Genomic DNA, 14,696 nt, shown 5'->3' on the forward strand with positions numbered 1-14,696 from the left:
TTCTTTAAGCCACAAGAAAGGGTCATAATAGCTCCAGAAGTTCTGCCAGGAAGTAGTGGGGAAGGGAGGAGAGCTTCGCATGTCTCTCTCCAGATGCTTTTTAAGTTGGCGGGAAGGGAGGAGAGCTTCGCATGTCTCTCTCCAGATGTTTTTTAAGTTGGCACAGACCTGAGAAATCAGCTGAGATCTTTTGTGGGGCATCCGGGTGCTTGGCTGGGGCGGCACTAGACCACAGGTGCAGTGCTCGGCTGTGAGGTCGGGTACCGCTGTCCGGTGATGCTGTCACCGCTACTGCGAGTGAGAACACCCCCGTGGGACGTGGGAAGCCCGGCCTGGAACTCTGTGGGGATGGCAGGGCGGGTATGAGTTTGCCCCGTGACTCTCAGGCGTGAGACAGCGCACAAAACTTAATTTTTCCAGAACAAGTTAAATGGAGCTCCAGGCAGGCAGGGCTGGTGGGAGCCCTGACTTACGGGTAGGGGAGCCCTCTTCCTCCCTAGAGTGGATGCTAGAGTTCCAGGGGCTTACGTGGTCCTGAAATTTGGGGAGGTCCTAGGTTTTAAGTCTCCCCTTGCTGCTGAAATGCTCATTTTCCAAGCCTGCTTTCCATCGTCTGCCTCACTCAGAGCTTTGTCGTGGCTCCCGAGGTCGTGGTGGAGAGTTTGGGGTCGGGGATCCATGATTGGCTTTTGTTGAAGGGGGCTGCCGGCTCGCGCATGCGCACAGTGCTTTGGAGGAAGGGTCCACCGGGTCTGGTGCAGGCGCACATCGCACGCCTGCTCATCAGCCCTCTTCAGGACCCGTCCCCTTGCTCTGCCCGTGCAGGCTCGCTCTTCGATGGCCCCGCTCTTTCCTTCCTTTTTAGAACCTTGGCTTTTGTGTTTTGTTTTTTTTTTGCGGTACGCGGGCCTCTCACTGTTGTGGCCTCTCCCGTTGCAGAGCACAGGCTCTGGACGCGCAGGCTCAGCGGCCATGGCTCACGGGCCGAGCCGCTTCGCGGCACGTGGGACCCTCCCGGACCGGGGCACGAACCCGTGTCCCCCGCATCGGCAGGCGGACTCTCAACCACCGCGCCACCAGGGAAGCCCCAGAACCTTGGCTTTTGAAAACAAGCGTTCCAATTCTCCCTGGGGGCCAGAGTCCCTGGGTTTCCAGTATCCAGACCCTCCTTGTCCGCTTCTTTCTGGAAGGGCCTCCAGGAAGATAAGATGCCTCGTTGATTTCTGAACCTCATGAACGGTAGTCTGTACTTGGCACCATCTGAGTCGTCCTGGCCGCGTCTAAGCCTAAGATATGATGGCAGCTGGTCCTCAGTCTGGTCCCATCCTCCCAGCGGGGAGAAAAGAGCCACGGCTGGATGTGCCTCTGAGGGCGCCCGTGAGGTTCCCCGCGGGGATAAGGGGCCGATCCGGAGTCCGGCCTCACCTCCAGCCAGTGTCGCTTCGGGGAGCGCGTGGCCCTCCACCAGCCACTGTTCTCCCCTCCCTTTCAGCTCGAGCCTCCGGTTCATGCGGCGCACCCTGCGCTCCAGCCCAAGCCCCGTCATCCTCAGGCAGCTGGAAGAAGAAGCCAAGGCTCGGGAAGCGGCCAACACGGTGGACATCACCCAGGTCATGAGCAAACTGGATCGCAGGAGCCAACTCAGAAAAGAGCTGCCTCCCAAATAAATGCACAGTTACTTATTTATTCCTGGGGGTGGGGGAGAGTCTAGAGGGTTCTGCGCCCCATTCAGGGGGCGGTGGGCCTGTCGGGGTCACCCCCGATTCCTTGGACCCCTGTCTTGGGCTTCCTCCTATCCCTCCAGATCGCCAAGGGGCCGGGCGGGCACGGGGGAGGGGGGGAGAGGGGGGCTGCACCTGACTCCGTTGCTGTGACATCGCCTGTCTTACCCTCCGGAGTCCTTGGGGGTGAGAACCAGAGAGAAAAGCTGCTTCGTGAACCGCCATTGGCGAGAAGGGCGTGGTTAACTACCCCCAGGGCGTCGTTCCGCATGTTTGTTTCCAGTAGCTTCCAGAAGCTCCTCCTCCCGTCTCTCCAATTTAGACTCTGCCTCTAGAGCAGCGGGGACGGGGCGCCCCAACCAGGGGCTGGCTGCAGGGCTCCGCTGTGGATGCCCTTTCCTGGGGCCCCTCTGTCACACCTGCCTGGAGAAGCTCTGCTGAGACATTTCTTTTGAGCTTGTTCTTAGTCCTAAGTTTTGAGGGTTGGTGGGCTCTCTCCTTCGCTTTTGCCTCCCCATCCCCCTTTTACATGATGCCAGGGGAATTAGTAGCTTGTAGGAATGAAGGACTTAGGCCAGAGGCCTCCAGAGAAGTCCAGGTAAAATGGAGCATCTTTTTGGTTAAAGGACGAAGGTGCCGATGTCTTCATTCATGGGAGGAGGGATGGTTAGAGGTCTGTGACATTTTCAAAATGAGTCAGGGTCAAAGATAGTACTCTTTGGGATATTACCTAGATGTTGGTGCTTCCCTCCTCCATAGCTTTAGATTAGACCAGCCTGTGATCAGGGGTGGGGGGTGGGGTGGTCAGGATAGTTCCAGCTCTGACCTTGGACGCCTAAAGGTAATTCCTGAAGTTGGGTTTGCTCCTGTACACCTGTGTAAGAATGCAAAAGAGATAAAGCAAGTGGATGAGCAGGTACCAACCTTCTACATCAAAAAGACTCACTCAGCAAATTAACTGAGCACCTATTATGTGCCAGGCATTGGTGAATAAAATAGACATGTTCCCTGCCTCATGGAGCTTATAGTCCAGGACTGACAAAAAAATAAGGAAGCCAAGTGTATCAGGTAGCTGCTGCTGTGTAACAAACACACAGCTAGAGTGGTATAGAAGAATAAGTGTTCATGGCTTATGCATATGGGGTCATCTCTGTGGTTCTGTTGATCTTGGTGGGGCTCCTTCCCACGCCTGGTGAGGGTTGATCTGTGGCAGCCTAGGCCGGGATGAGTTGAAGGACTCTGCTCACATGTTTCTTATCCTTCAACAGCCTGGCCTGGGCATGATCCTATGAGGATGGCAAAATTGCAAGGGAGTCGGGGGAAGCACATAAGATTCTTGAGACGAAGGCCTGGAACTGGTGCCTCATCTTAATAACCAAAGCAAGTCACAAATCCAGCCTAGAATCAAGGGCTGGGGAAATCGATTCTACCTCTTCAGTGAGAGAAATTTCAAAGCCTCCTGGCAAAAGACAGGGAGATGTGGAGGGCTGAAGAACTGAGGCCATCCTTGTAATCGGCAACTCAAACAAAAATATGATAAAACCCATAGAATGTGCTTTAATGCATACAGTGCCGTAGTAGGAAGGATGCGGCGTGTGTGGACTCAGGGGGACTCTCTGAGGTGGCGGCGGATAAGCAGAGGATGAAAAAGATTTGGCCATAGAAGGAGTGCAGGTGAGGCAGGAAGAACTTTCCAGGCAGAGGGAGCTGCATGAGCAAAGGCCCAGAGGTGGGAAATGGCTCAGACTGAAAGGCCAGATGAAAGGAGCCTGGTAGACAAAGGGGCAGTGGTACAAGATGAGGTCCAAGAGGTGGGCAGGCAGGCCATCGCGGGCTTTCCAGGCCATTGTAAGAGGTTTGAGGCTCTTGGTTTCATGTTAGCAAAGGGATTCTATTACTCTCCCGTCTTCCCCAGTCATAGACTAGTTTACACTCTGGAAGAGCAACTACAGAGATGCTTTGTTCATCTCTCTTTTGAAGAATGCTGGAGTCCTCCAACTCAGGGGGAGCGCCTCAAGCAGAAATTTCAGGTGATGAACCATTGTAAACTGAGTGACATGAGGGAAGGGACCGTATCTCACTCACTATTTGGAATCTGATGCTTTATACCTAGTGAATTCTGCATAAACATATTACATGGATGGACGGATGGATGGATGGATGGATGGGTGGGTGGAAAGAGCCCTGGGTTTGGACAAGGCCTCTTAGGCTCTTGTCCTCATTCTGTCGCTAGCCATGTGGTCTTGAGCAAGTCACTTCACCTCTCTGCTTCATAATTTTTGAAATGAGGGGTTGGGACCAGATCCATGTTTCTCAAACCAGAGTCAGTGAATTCCAGGAGCGTACCCAGCCTGGGCCATCAATTTTACTTGAAGATTTGCAACGGGAGGGAAGTTAGATAGTTTTTTAAATTTCACATTAAAATAATCATGAATATATTACGAATTAGACTGCAAGCTGTACATGCATCTTTTAAGATAAAAGCTGAGACATCAAAGATATCTCATGCCTGGCTGTGGCGGACTCAGGCTTTTGCCCTCAGACTCCTGGGAGAGCATGGCTGCCCAGTTCTCCTGCTGTTTGGCCTACTTCTGTGGGAAAGTTTGAGAAGCATGGAACTGGAGGTATTTGCCCTCCATCCTAGTTACCCCTGTATGAGCTGAGGTTACACACCTAGCAAAATGGTGGTAGGGTGGTGGGAGAGTTGAAATGCACCTTGAATTCTTCAGGACACAGAGTATGTCTTGTTCATCTTTGACTCAACGATTCACCAGCTCACTCCTCACTCATGAGACGTGTCTGCTTCATGTGCCTGTCATCCTCCTGCAGAGTACCCAGTGCTCTGTGTCAGATGCATCGTAAGTGTGGTGCACGCATTGATGGAAACCTTCTCAGTGTCAGACACACAAGAATCCCCAGTCAAAGGAGAGGCACAGACATGTCAACAAAGTAGGTTATCGTTCCTTATTGGACGGATGAGTGCTTCCACATTACCCTTCTGAAGGAAGGGAGATGACACATGGCTTCACTTCTGGATGTGTTCCACAAGTGTATTCTATATATTTTTTATTATTAAAGTATAGTTGGTTTACAATATTATATTAGTTTCAGGTATACAACAGTGATTCAATATTTTTATAGATTATACTCCACTTAAACTTCTTATAAAACGCTGGCTATATTCCCTATGCTGTACGTTACATCCTAGTATCATTTATTTTATACCTAGTAGTTTGTACCTCTTCATCTCCATCCACAAATGTATTTTAAACACCTGTTTTGTGTGAGAACCCATGGCACAGATGCAAAAATGGACGAGGTGTTCTCTGCCCTCAAGGGGCTGACAAGGGTACATGGAGGCGATGTAGGCTGGGTGGTGTGCAACACACTAGTGGAGCACAGAGATGGGGGAGAATTGTCTGGCCTGGGGGGTCGAGGGGGATCCACCAGGAAATTCTCATGTTTGGTAGAAAGGAGCCCTACCCAGTTTTGAGGTTTTGGAAGTGTGTCTGCTTCTAGACTCCAGCCACTGGTATCTGCTCCTGCCAGCTTTGATGCACTAACAGTAGCCCCACAGGGTCCATCTGAATCTCAAATGGTGTAAAAATAGTATTTATTTGGACAATAGTATTGATACATTTAAATTACTATGATATTCTCTATCCTGCCACGTACTTAGGCACCATCTTAATTCCACTAATGCCATATTGTAAACAGCTTGAGTCTCTCTACCCATGTGGTGTATATCTGATGCTAGGATGTAAGTTATGCCATAAGGTACCAGGATTCATTTTCAGGCTTGGCTTTTAGAGAAAAGACTGCTTTTGTTGTGAGGGTTGAGTGGAAATACAAGGGCTAGGGAGCAGAGTGCTTAGGAAAATGCCTGGCATATAAGTGCTCAGTAAATGCTAGCTGCCGTGATCGTCATCACAGCCATCATTATTATTACCATCACCACCATCATCCCCATCATCCTTACCATCACCACCATCATCCCCATCATCCTTACCATCACCATCACCACCATCATCATCACCATCACCACCATCATCACCATCATCATCACCATCATCACCATCACCACCATCATCATCACCACCATCACCACCATCATCATCACAATCATCACCATCACCATCATCATCACCACCATCATCATCACCATCATCACCATCATCATCATCACCACCATCACCATCATCACCATCACCACCATCACCACCATCATCACCATCATCATCATCACCATTACCACCATCATCATCACCACCATCACCATCATCATCATCACCATCATCATCCTCCTCCTCACCATCATCACCATCATCCCCATCATCCTTACCATCACCATCACCACCATCATCATCACCATCATCATCACCACCACCATCATCACCATCATACCATCACCATCACCATCACCATCACCACCATCATCATCGTCATCACCATTACCACCATCATCACCATCACCACCGTCATCACCATCAACACCATCATCACCACCATCATCACCACCATCATCATCATCATCACCATCATCACCATCACCACCATCATCATCATCATCACCATTACCACCATCATCACCATCACCATCATCATCACCATCAACACCATCATCATCACCATCATCATCACCATCATCACCATCACCACCACCATCACCATCATCACCACCATCATCATCATCATCACCATCATCACCATCACCACCATCATCATCATCATCACCATTACCACCATCATCACCATCACCATCATCATCACCATCAACACCATCATCATCACCATCATCATCACCATCATCACCATCACCACCACCATCACCATCGTCACCATCATCATCATCACCATCATCACCATCACCACCACCATCACCATCGTCACCATCATCACCATCACCATCATCACCATCACCACCATCATCATCACCATTACCACCATCATCACCATCACCATCATCATCACCATCAACACCATCATCACCACCATCATCATCACCACCACCATCATCACCATCATCACCATCACCATCATCACCATCATCACCATCACCATCATCACCATCATCGCCATCACTGTCGTCATTGTTGTCATCAGTATCATCATCACCAACCCTAGTAGCTTCATGGTCTTAAAGTAAGCTTGTTCTTCTTTGCATTTGTCAGTGTTGCCCAGTACAGTGGTTCATTATTCTTTAGGGCATTTCCTGAGGTGTATTTAAAGGCTTGTTGACCCAAACCATCTTACTTTCTCTTCTCTCTCAGAGTCTAGCTCTCCAGGGACCATTAGGATATATTTGAGGGGAAGAGAGTGGGGAATTGATGTCACGTCGTATGTCTGCAGTTCCTAGGAGAGGGCTGACCAGCAGCAGTGTAGTGACTGGTCAGTCCATGGGTCCCCAGTTTTGTCTGTTCAAGATGGGAAGGTCTTGTGCTGGGCGGTGGCAGATGAGCTGACCGGTAGGAGAAATGGGGTGTTCGCCCACATGGATTTTTCCCCACGGGGCCAACTGTGCTCATTCGCTTTTGGGGGCAGCAGGGAAAGGGCGAGTGAGAGGGGCTGGGAAGGGGGGACTGGCATGGCATGTGGCCCCCGGAAGGTGGCCCTCTCCACCTACTTGCTCCCAGGAGGTGGCCACAGGGTCTCCTGCAAATTCTCAGCCAGTTTCTTTACGGAAAGTGAGTCGCGTCTCTGCATCATCTGCTTTGCCTTTCATTGAAAGCCTGTGCTCGTGTTCTCGTGCCACTGAACGCGCTCCGTGTCATGCTCCTTCTGCAGCAGAATAAAACAGCAGCACAAAACAAAGCCAAGCACTGCTTCACTGTGTCTGTGTTGTGTCATTTCTTTGCCACGTGCCTCACATGCCACTGCTTTGCTGCTTCACACCCGTGGTGGGTATGGGAGGGGCCAGGGTCGCGGTGGGAGTGGGTAGAAAAAGGCATCTTGCTCAGAGTGTCCAGGGCCAGTCGGGCTGATGCCTGTTTGCCCAGAAGAAGGGACTTTCTCAGGCCAGGTAAGTGAAGCAGGACAGTAGCCACCTTCCTAACGTGTCCTGTCATTCATCCTGGAATAAAGCAGGTGCTGGGCGGAGGAGTGGGGTGGAGAGGAAGGGCCAGAATTGGGCGGGGGGATGTGGCGGGGCTTGGCTGTCCTGAGCTGTGTCGTCTTGGTCGAGCTGCATCATCTCCATGAGCCTCTGTTTTTTTATCTGTAAAGTGAGGATTATAGCAGGAGTTGACCGCAAATTCTGAGTGAGTGGGATTTAAGGTAATGAACTGGGGGTGGGTGTGTCCTCGCTTAACTCGATGGCTCTCCGTCTCTCTGAATAAAGCCTGGTTCCTAGTTTGGCGTTTTGGCCCAGGACCCCAAGTCCCGTACAAAACCCCCAGGCTATGGGCTGGCAGCGTGGATCAGTAGGAAAAGCAAAGCCTTTGGGGTTACACGGACCTGGAGTCAGAGTCTCGTTTGGTCACTGTATTAGTTAGCGATCCCCGAGGGACAAATTAGCACCGACAAGCACCATTTCCCAGCTCATAGGTGGCCAGGTGAGACTGGGCAGGTGTCTCTGTTCAGGGTACACAGTCAGGGTGTCGCGAGGCTGTGTGTGTTCTCCTCTGGAGGCTCTTCCACGCTGTTGGAAGGATTCCGTCTCTTGTCGTGGGACTGAGGGCCCCATTTTTTTTGCCAGCTGTCGGCTGAGGGCTGCTCTCAGCTTCCAGAAGCCGCCCGAACTCCTTGCTGCACGCTCCCCACCCTCCATCTTCCAAGCCAACCATGAACTCCTCCCTCGTTGAATTCCTAATTGTGCTCCACACCTCTCTGACTTCTGTCTCTCTGGCTTCTAGACTCAGATTTGAAGGGATCAGGTGATGAGATCAGGGTCGCCGGGATAATTCCTTTTAGAGTCACCTATGCCGTATGCCATCGCCTGACCTTGGGGATGACTGCCCCGTGGCATCCACAGCTCACACCCATCCTGAAGGGCAGGGGCGGGCATCTTGGTGCCCCCTTAGAGTTCTGTGTTCCACACTCACTGGTTTGTGGTGGGAGCATGGGGATGGTGCTGAACCCCTCTGGTCCTCAGTATTCTGATCTCTAAAATGGGCTGGTAATAGATGCTTTGCGCACCTGGCACATCGTAAGTGCTTCATAAACTGCAGGGCCGTACACCTGACAGTCACCTCCCAAACCCTTCATCAGGGCCCAGCCATCCCTCTTGTTATTCTCCTTTGCAGACTGGGCCCTGTAGGACACAGGTGTCGGAAGCGCAGTGCACAGCTCCGCGAACTTACTGGGTCTTGCTTACTTGCAAAGCATCTCCTTCTCACAAGCAAAGTTTGCGAGACTTTGCTTCCCCTGAGTGCCCCCCATGAGGTTCTCCTCCAGTGGGTCTGGGGTGGGCCTGGGATCTGCATTTGTAATGGGCACCCTGCGTGATTCTGACCTGCAGCCTGCACTGAGACATCTGACTGGCGTGACACATGCAAACTACGGAGCCAGTGAGCCTGGTTTTGCAAAATCTGCTCACCGTTCCCCGCATTCCTGGGGCTTAGCTTCTGGAAGCCTTGGTTTTCTCATCTGTAAAATGGGCATAATAAGAGTTGCCTGCCTCACCGAGTGGCTCTGGGAGATAAATGCAATAGTCCACATAACGTGCTCAGCCCAGAAACTCACATTTGCTAAGCTGTCACTGCGTGTTAGCAATAATCACAATGGTGATTAGTCCCTCTAAGCGGGACATCTGTGTGGCTGTGACAGTTTCAAAGAGGGTTTTTCTTCCCTGGAGGCATTACTCTCTTGGAGGCAGTGTCGGTCCAGCTGTCCCAGGAGCCCTCTCCCCGCCAGGACCAGCACAGCCCCCAGCTCCATCCACACTGGGCTTTGATGTGGCACATGGCCAGGGCAGGCCTTCGGGGTGACGGGGGGACACAAAGCAGGCCGAGGAGAGGTGAGAGCAGAGAGCTTTCCTGCTGAGGATTCGGATTCTCGCTTCTGCCGTTAGCGCAGATGAAGCTCTCGGGCTCCTTCCCGACAGCCTGCCTGACCCCACGCTGCTGCCCCCTCGTCGGCCCCCGTGGCCCAGGGAGGCTGATCTGCTGACCTACTTCCCCTTTCCCCACCGATAACCTCCTTGTCTGTGTTTCCAGGCTCCTTCTCCGCGGAAGGTCCAGGTCCTGCTGCGCTGCCTGCGGGGAAGGGCATGGGAAAGGGTGGGCCCAGTCATCCCCAGGGGTGACCCGCAGACGTGGGTCGGGGCTCAGGACAAGACGGGTGGTCTTAGGCCTGGAAGGATCAGCTCTCCTCCTGGCACCTCCGCTGCTCTGTGAAAAGGGTGTTAGATGCCTCCAGACTTCGGGCGGTCCCGAGGATGGAGCAGGGAGGGCCTGATGGACGGTGGGTGCAGGCGCTGCTCGTTGGGGGCGGAGTCCAAGGCCGATTGGAAATCCAGCCTGGCCACACCCCGTGTCCCAGGCCTGGAAGAAGGGCCGTCTGTGCCCTGGGATGCAAACCCCAGCCCTGGGGATGTGGCCAGGGCTTGGGGACGGGCAGGCCCCTTGGTGGGAGGTCTGTGTGCGGCGCGGCGTCGGCCCAGGTGGCTGAGTCAGTCGAGCGCGGCCCGCGGGCCGTGGACCCGCCACGCCGCTCACTACGCGCTCTCTCCCTCCTTCTCCGCAGCCGGACCAGCGCGCGGCCCCCAGCCCTCACCTGACCGTGTACACCGGGGCCCCCCTGCCCCCCTCTCCGTCCAGCCCCCGCTCCCCGCGCTGCCGCTCGCCGCGGAGGCCCTTCCCCTCGCCCGGCCGCTTCCTCCGGCGGCCCAGCAGCACCGTCTGCCCCTCGCCCATCAAGGTGGCCTTGGAGGGCTCCCCGGGCGAGGAGCCGAAGCGGGAGGCCGCCCGCGGGCGCTCGGATGCTGAGACCGGCGGGGCCTCCGCGGACCAGCCCCGGCCCCGGGCCCCTCCCAAGGCCCGCGTGGCCCTGTCCCTCGGCCGGTTCCTGAGACGAGGCTGTTTGGCCTCCCCGGTCTTTGCCAGGCTCTCCCCCAGGTGCCCCCCTGTGCCCCACGGGAAGGTGCAGCCGCTGGGGGAGGCGGGCCGGCAGCTGCCACGACCGAGGTCCCGGAGAGCAGCCAAGTAAGGACGGAGGGGGGTGTGTGATGGAGGGGTGTGTGTGTGTGTGTGTGTGATGGAGGGGTGTGTGTGATGGAGGGGTGTGTGTGATGGAGGGGTGTGTGTGTGTGTGATGGAGGGGTGTGTGTGATGGAGGGGTGTGTGTGATGGAGGGGTGTGTGTGTGTGTGATGGAGGGGTGTGTGTGATGGAGGGGTGTGTGTGATGGAGGGGTGTGTGTGTGTGTGATGGAGGGGTGTGTGTGATGGAGGGGTGTGTGTGATGGAGGGGTGTGTGTGATGGAGGGGTGTGTGTGTGTGTGATGGAGGGGTGTGTGTGATGGAGGGGTGTGTGTGTGTGTGTGATGGAGGGGTGTGTGATGGAGGGGTGTGTGTGTGTGTGATGGAGGGGTGTGTGTGTGTGTGTGTGTGATGGAGGGGTGTGTGTGATGGAGGGGTGTGTGTGATGGAGGGGTGTGTGTGATGGAGGGGTGTGTGTGATGGAGGGGTGTGTGTGTGTGTGATGGAGGGGTGTGTGTGATGGAGGGGTGTGTGTGATGGAGGGGTGTGTGTGTGTGTGATGGAGGGGTGTGTGTGATGGAGGGGTGTGTGTGTGTGTGATGGAGGGGTGTGTGATGGAGGGGTGTGTGTGTGTGTGATGGAGGGGTGTGTGTGTGTGTGTGTGTGATGGAGGGGTGTGTGATGGAGGGGTGTGTGTGTGTGTGTGATGGAGGGGTGTGTGATGGAGGGGTGTGTGTGTGTGTGTGTGATGGAGGGGTGTGTGTGATGGAGGGGTGTGTGTGATGGAGGGGTGTGTGTGTGTGTGTGATGGAGGGGTGTGTGATGGAGGGGTGTGTGTGTGTGTGTGATGGAGGGGTGTGTGATGGAGGGGTGTGTGTGTGTGTGATGGAGGGGTGTGTGATGGAGGGGTGTGTGTGTGTGTGATGGAGGGGTGTGTGATGGAGGGGTGTGTGTGTGTGTGATGGAGGGGTGTGTGTGATGGAGGGGTGTGTGTGATGGAGGGGTGTGTGTGTGTGTGTGTGTGATGGAGGGGTGTGTGTGATGGAGGGGTGTGTGTAATGGAGGGGGGTGTGTGTGTGTGATGGAGGGGTGTGTGTGATGGAGGGGTGTGTGTGATGGAGGGGTGTGTGTGATGGAGGGGTGTGTGTGTGTGATGGAGGGGTGTGTGTGATGGAGGGATGTGTGTGATGGAGGGGTGTGTGTGATGGAGGGGTGTGTGTGTGTGTGTGTGATGGAGGTGTGTGTGTGTGTGTGTGTGATGGAGGGGTGTGTGTGATGGAGGGGTGTGTGTGTGTGTGTGATGGAGGGGTGTGTGTGATGGAGGGGTGTGTGTGATGGAGGGGTGTGTGTGATGGAGGGGTGTGTGTGTGTGTCTGTGTGTGCACGCGCGGGTGTGCGTGGATGTCTGGTGAGGACCGAGGCTCTGTGGTCTGGGGGCTGTGGGGGCTGGGCTAGGGGGGCAGTAGGGGGCTGGATAAGGAGGATTCTGGGAGAACAGATACAACCCACAGGCCCATTAAACCCCTCGGCCTCTGGGTAGTTTCCAGACACTCAGTGCTGCCCCCTCCTGTCTTTCTGAGGAAAAGGAGAAGAGTGTCTTTCTTTTCCATCTTCTTTTCCCTTTTCTATACTCTTCCACCCACCCTGCTCCACCCCTAAAACGTTAATCTAATGAATCCATCGCATTTTTTAAAGGGCCGGAAAGCTCGGTGGCAGCAGTGGGACCCACAGATGGTGCTGGGGCCCCGCACTCCCTCCCCTCCCCCACCCCCACCGGGCAGGTGGCTCAGAGGGGCTGCAGGGGTGCTGACAGTGTCCAGTCTCTGCGCAGGGGCAGCCCCTCTAAACCCCATCGTGGGTGCTGCTGTTCCCACCTCTGAGGACCCCCTGCCCCGAAGCAGCTCCTGGGTGCAGAACAGAAGCTCTGAGGGGCGCTTGATCGCTCCCGGACCAGGGCAGAAAGAAAAGTTACAGACAATGCAAAGCAAAGAATCAGCCCCCATCTTTATTTGGTTTTGGGGGGAGACAGCAGGTGGGGGGGCAACCTTGCACCAACCAACAGGCTCTTGCATTGGGCCCTGCCAGGTCTGGTTGAAAGAAGGCGCCTGCTGAGGTCCTAGGTTGCCATGGATACCCAAGTATCCGGCTTCTGCTGTGCACTGTGCATCCGGGGATGGGGGAGGGGAGGGGTCAGGATCCAGGGCGAACATATCTGTTGATTCCTCCCAACTGGCTCTGCTGAGGGAATGTTCTAGCTTCGTGGCCACAGCCAGGCCACACATACAGGCTTGGGGCTTTTAAAACCTCTGTTCTCAGTGGCCACCACTTAATGAGAAGGCAGTTTAAAGGGGCTGAGATTAAGTCCCGGCGTGTTCTATAGGAACATCCTGAATTCATCAAAGCCATACAAACTCAAAAGCCCCTTGAAAATGAAAGTAAAGCATTTTCTGAATTATTCTTCATTCAGCAAGAAAATAGGAGTCTCCCTCCTTCCCCAATGAAAGGGATCCGCCCAGCCAGTCCCTGCACGCACAGCCTTTGGCAAATGCACCTGTGTCCACGCCCCTTCAGGGATGTCAGGGTGAGCTGGGGACTTGGTGGCCCCCTGTCCCCACCCACCTGCTTTCCTCTTGTGCCTGAAGCTTCTTCCAGATCAAAATGGATGTGCCTACGGGGAGCGGGGCCTGCCTGGTGGGCTCAGAGGACACGAGGACAGGAGGCCGGAGGGGCCAGGCCATAGAAAAGGAGGTCATCTGCCCCTGGGAGGGCCTGGCCGAAGGCAAGGCTAGCTGAGCCCGGGGCCTCGGGCTAGGCAGTCGCTCCTGCACACTCGGCTGGATGGGGCCGCGGGACACGCTTGCTCGAAACCAAAGTGCATTAAGATCGTATTTGGGGACTGGAGAGACAGGATGGATGGATGATGGAGAAGAGTGCTCTGGCTGGGCTCCCCCTGGCCAACCCCTTCCCTCGACCCGGACCCTTGGTCAGAAGAAAGGCATGTGGACCAGAGGACTTGACTTGCCGCCTTAAAACCGATAAAAGGTTACCTTGTCAAAGTGTTTTTGGATTGGAATGTTAGTGTCTGGTTTTATTAGCTATTTATGAGATAATCTCAAGTCTTCTTTGGTTTTCTGGACAAAGGGAACTGAATCACTTCAAAGAACTCCCTCCCTGTCTAAACTGGTTTTTATGTGATGCTCTCATCAACGGATCCCACCCCCGCCCCCGGGAAGAAGCCCCAGGCTGTGGCATCACACAGGAAGAGGGGGCTGGGGAAAGGCATCCTTCTAGAATGCCAGGTGTGCTCCGATCCCCCCAGAAGCAGAGGCCAAGATGGGATGAGGTGGGCAAGGGGATTGCTGGGGGAGACACCTGTGAAGGATGATGGGTGGAGGCTGGAGAACAGGGTGAGGGCTCTCGGACCGTGGTGCGGGGCTGACCTCTGGGGAGGCGGTGGGCAGGGAGTCTCAGATGGCGGAACATTTCCAAGAAAGTTTTGGCCAGGCTGCCCGGGTGTCCTTGAGCCTGTGTCTTGTGAGAATGGTTCTGCCTTAGGACCCCCACCAAGCAAGGTCATTGGCTGGGAGCCCTTGTGGGCAGCCTGGCCGTGGTGTGGACGTGCTGGGGACCCTCGGTCCATTTGCCTCTTGAGCGCACATTTTCACGTCCGCTGCACGAACATAGGAGGCACTTCTGGAGGTTTGCGCCTCGGTGCGCCCCGCCCACCTCTTCTCCAGTTATTAACTCCACACGCCTTGATGGAGCCCCAACGAGCATTGACGGAGCGCCCCTATCGGTGCAGTCTGCGCTGAGCCCTTGTGGACTCAGCTGTGACTTCTC

At 54.6% G+C, this 14,696-nt stretch overlaps 1 protein-coding gene across 2 annotated transcripts in view; it reads left to right on the forward strand.

The window, feature by feature from the left end:
* RGS9 (regulator of G protein signaling 9) overlaps positions 1-13,716 on the forward strand; it is a 66,309-nt gene extending 52,593 nt beyond the window's left edge. For both annotated transcript variants that reach the window (XM_060133798.1, XM_060133799.1), the window contains exons 17-19: positions 1,493-1,610; positions 10,404-10,861; positions 13,499-13,716. In XM_060133798.1, the coding sequence (XP_059989781.1) occupies positions 1,493-1,610; positions 10,404-10,861; positions 13,499-13,649 (727 nt within the window). In that variant the 3' untranslated portion in view covers positions 13,650-13,716. The remainder of the gene's footprint in view (positions 1-1,492; positions 1,611-10,403; positions 10,862-13,498) is intronic.
* The last annotated feature ends 980 nt before the right edge of the window (positions 13,717-14,696 follow it).

The sequence above is a fragment of the Lagenorhynchus albirostris genome, chromosome 20 (assembly GCF_949774975.1).
Source record: "Lagenorhynchus albirostris chromosome 20, mLagAlb1.1, whole genome shotgun sequence".
Taxonomy (NCBI): domain Eukaryota; kingdom Metazoa; phylum Chordata; class Mammalia; order Artiodactyla; family Delphinidae; genus Lagenorhynchus; species Lagenorhynchus albirostris.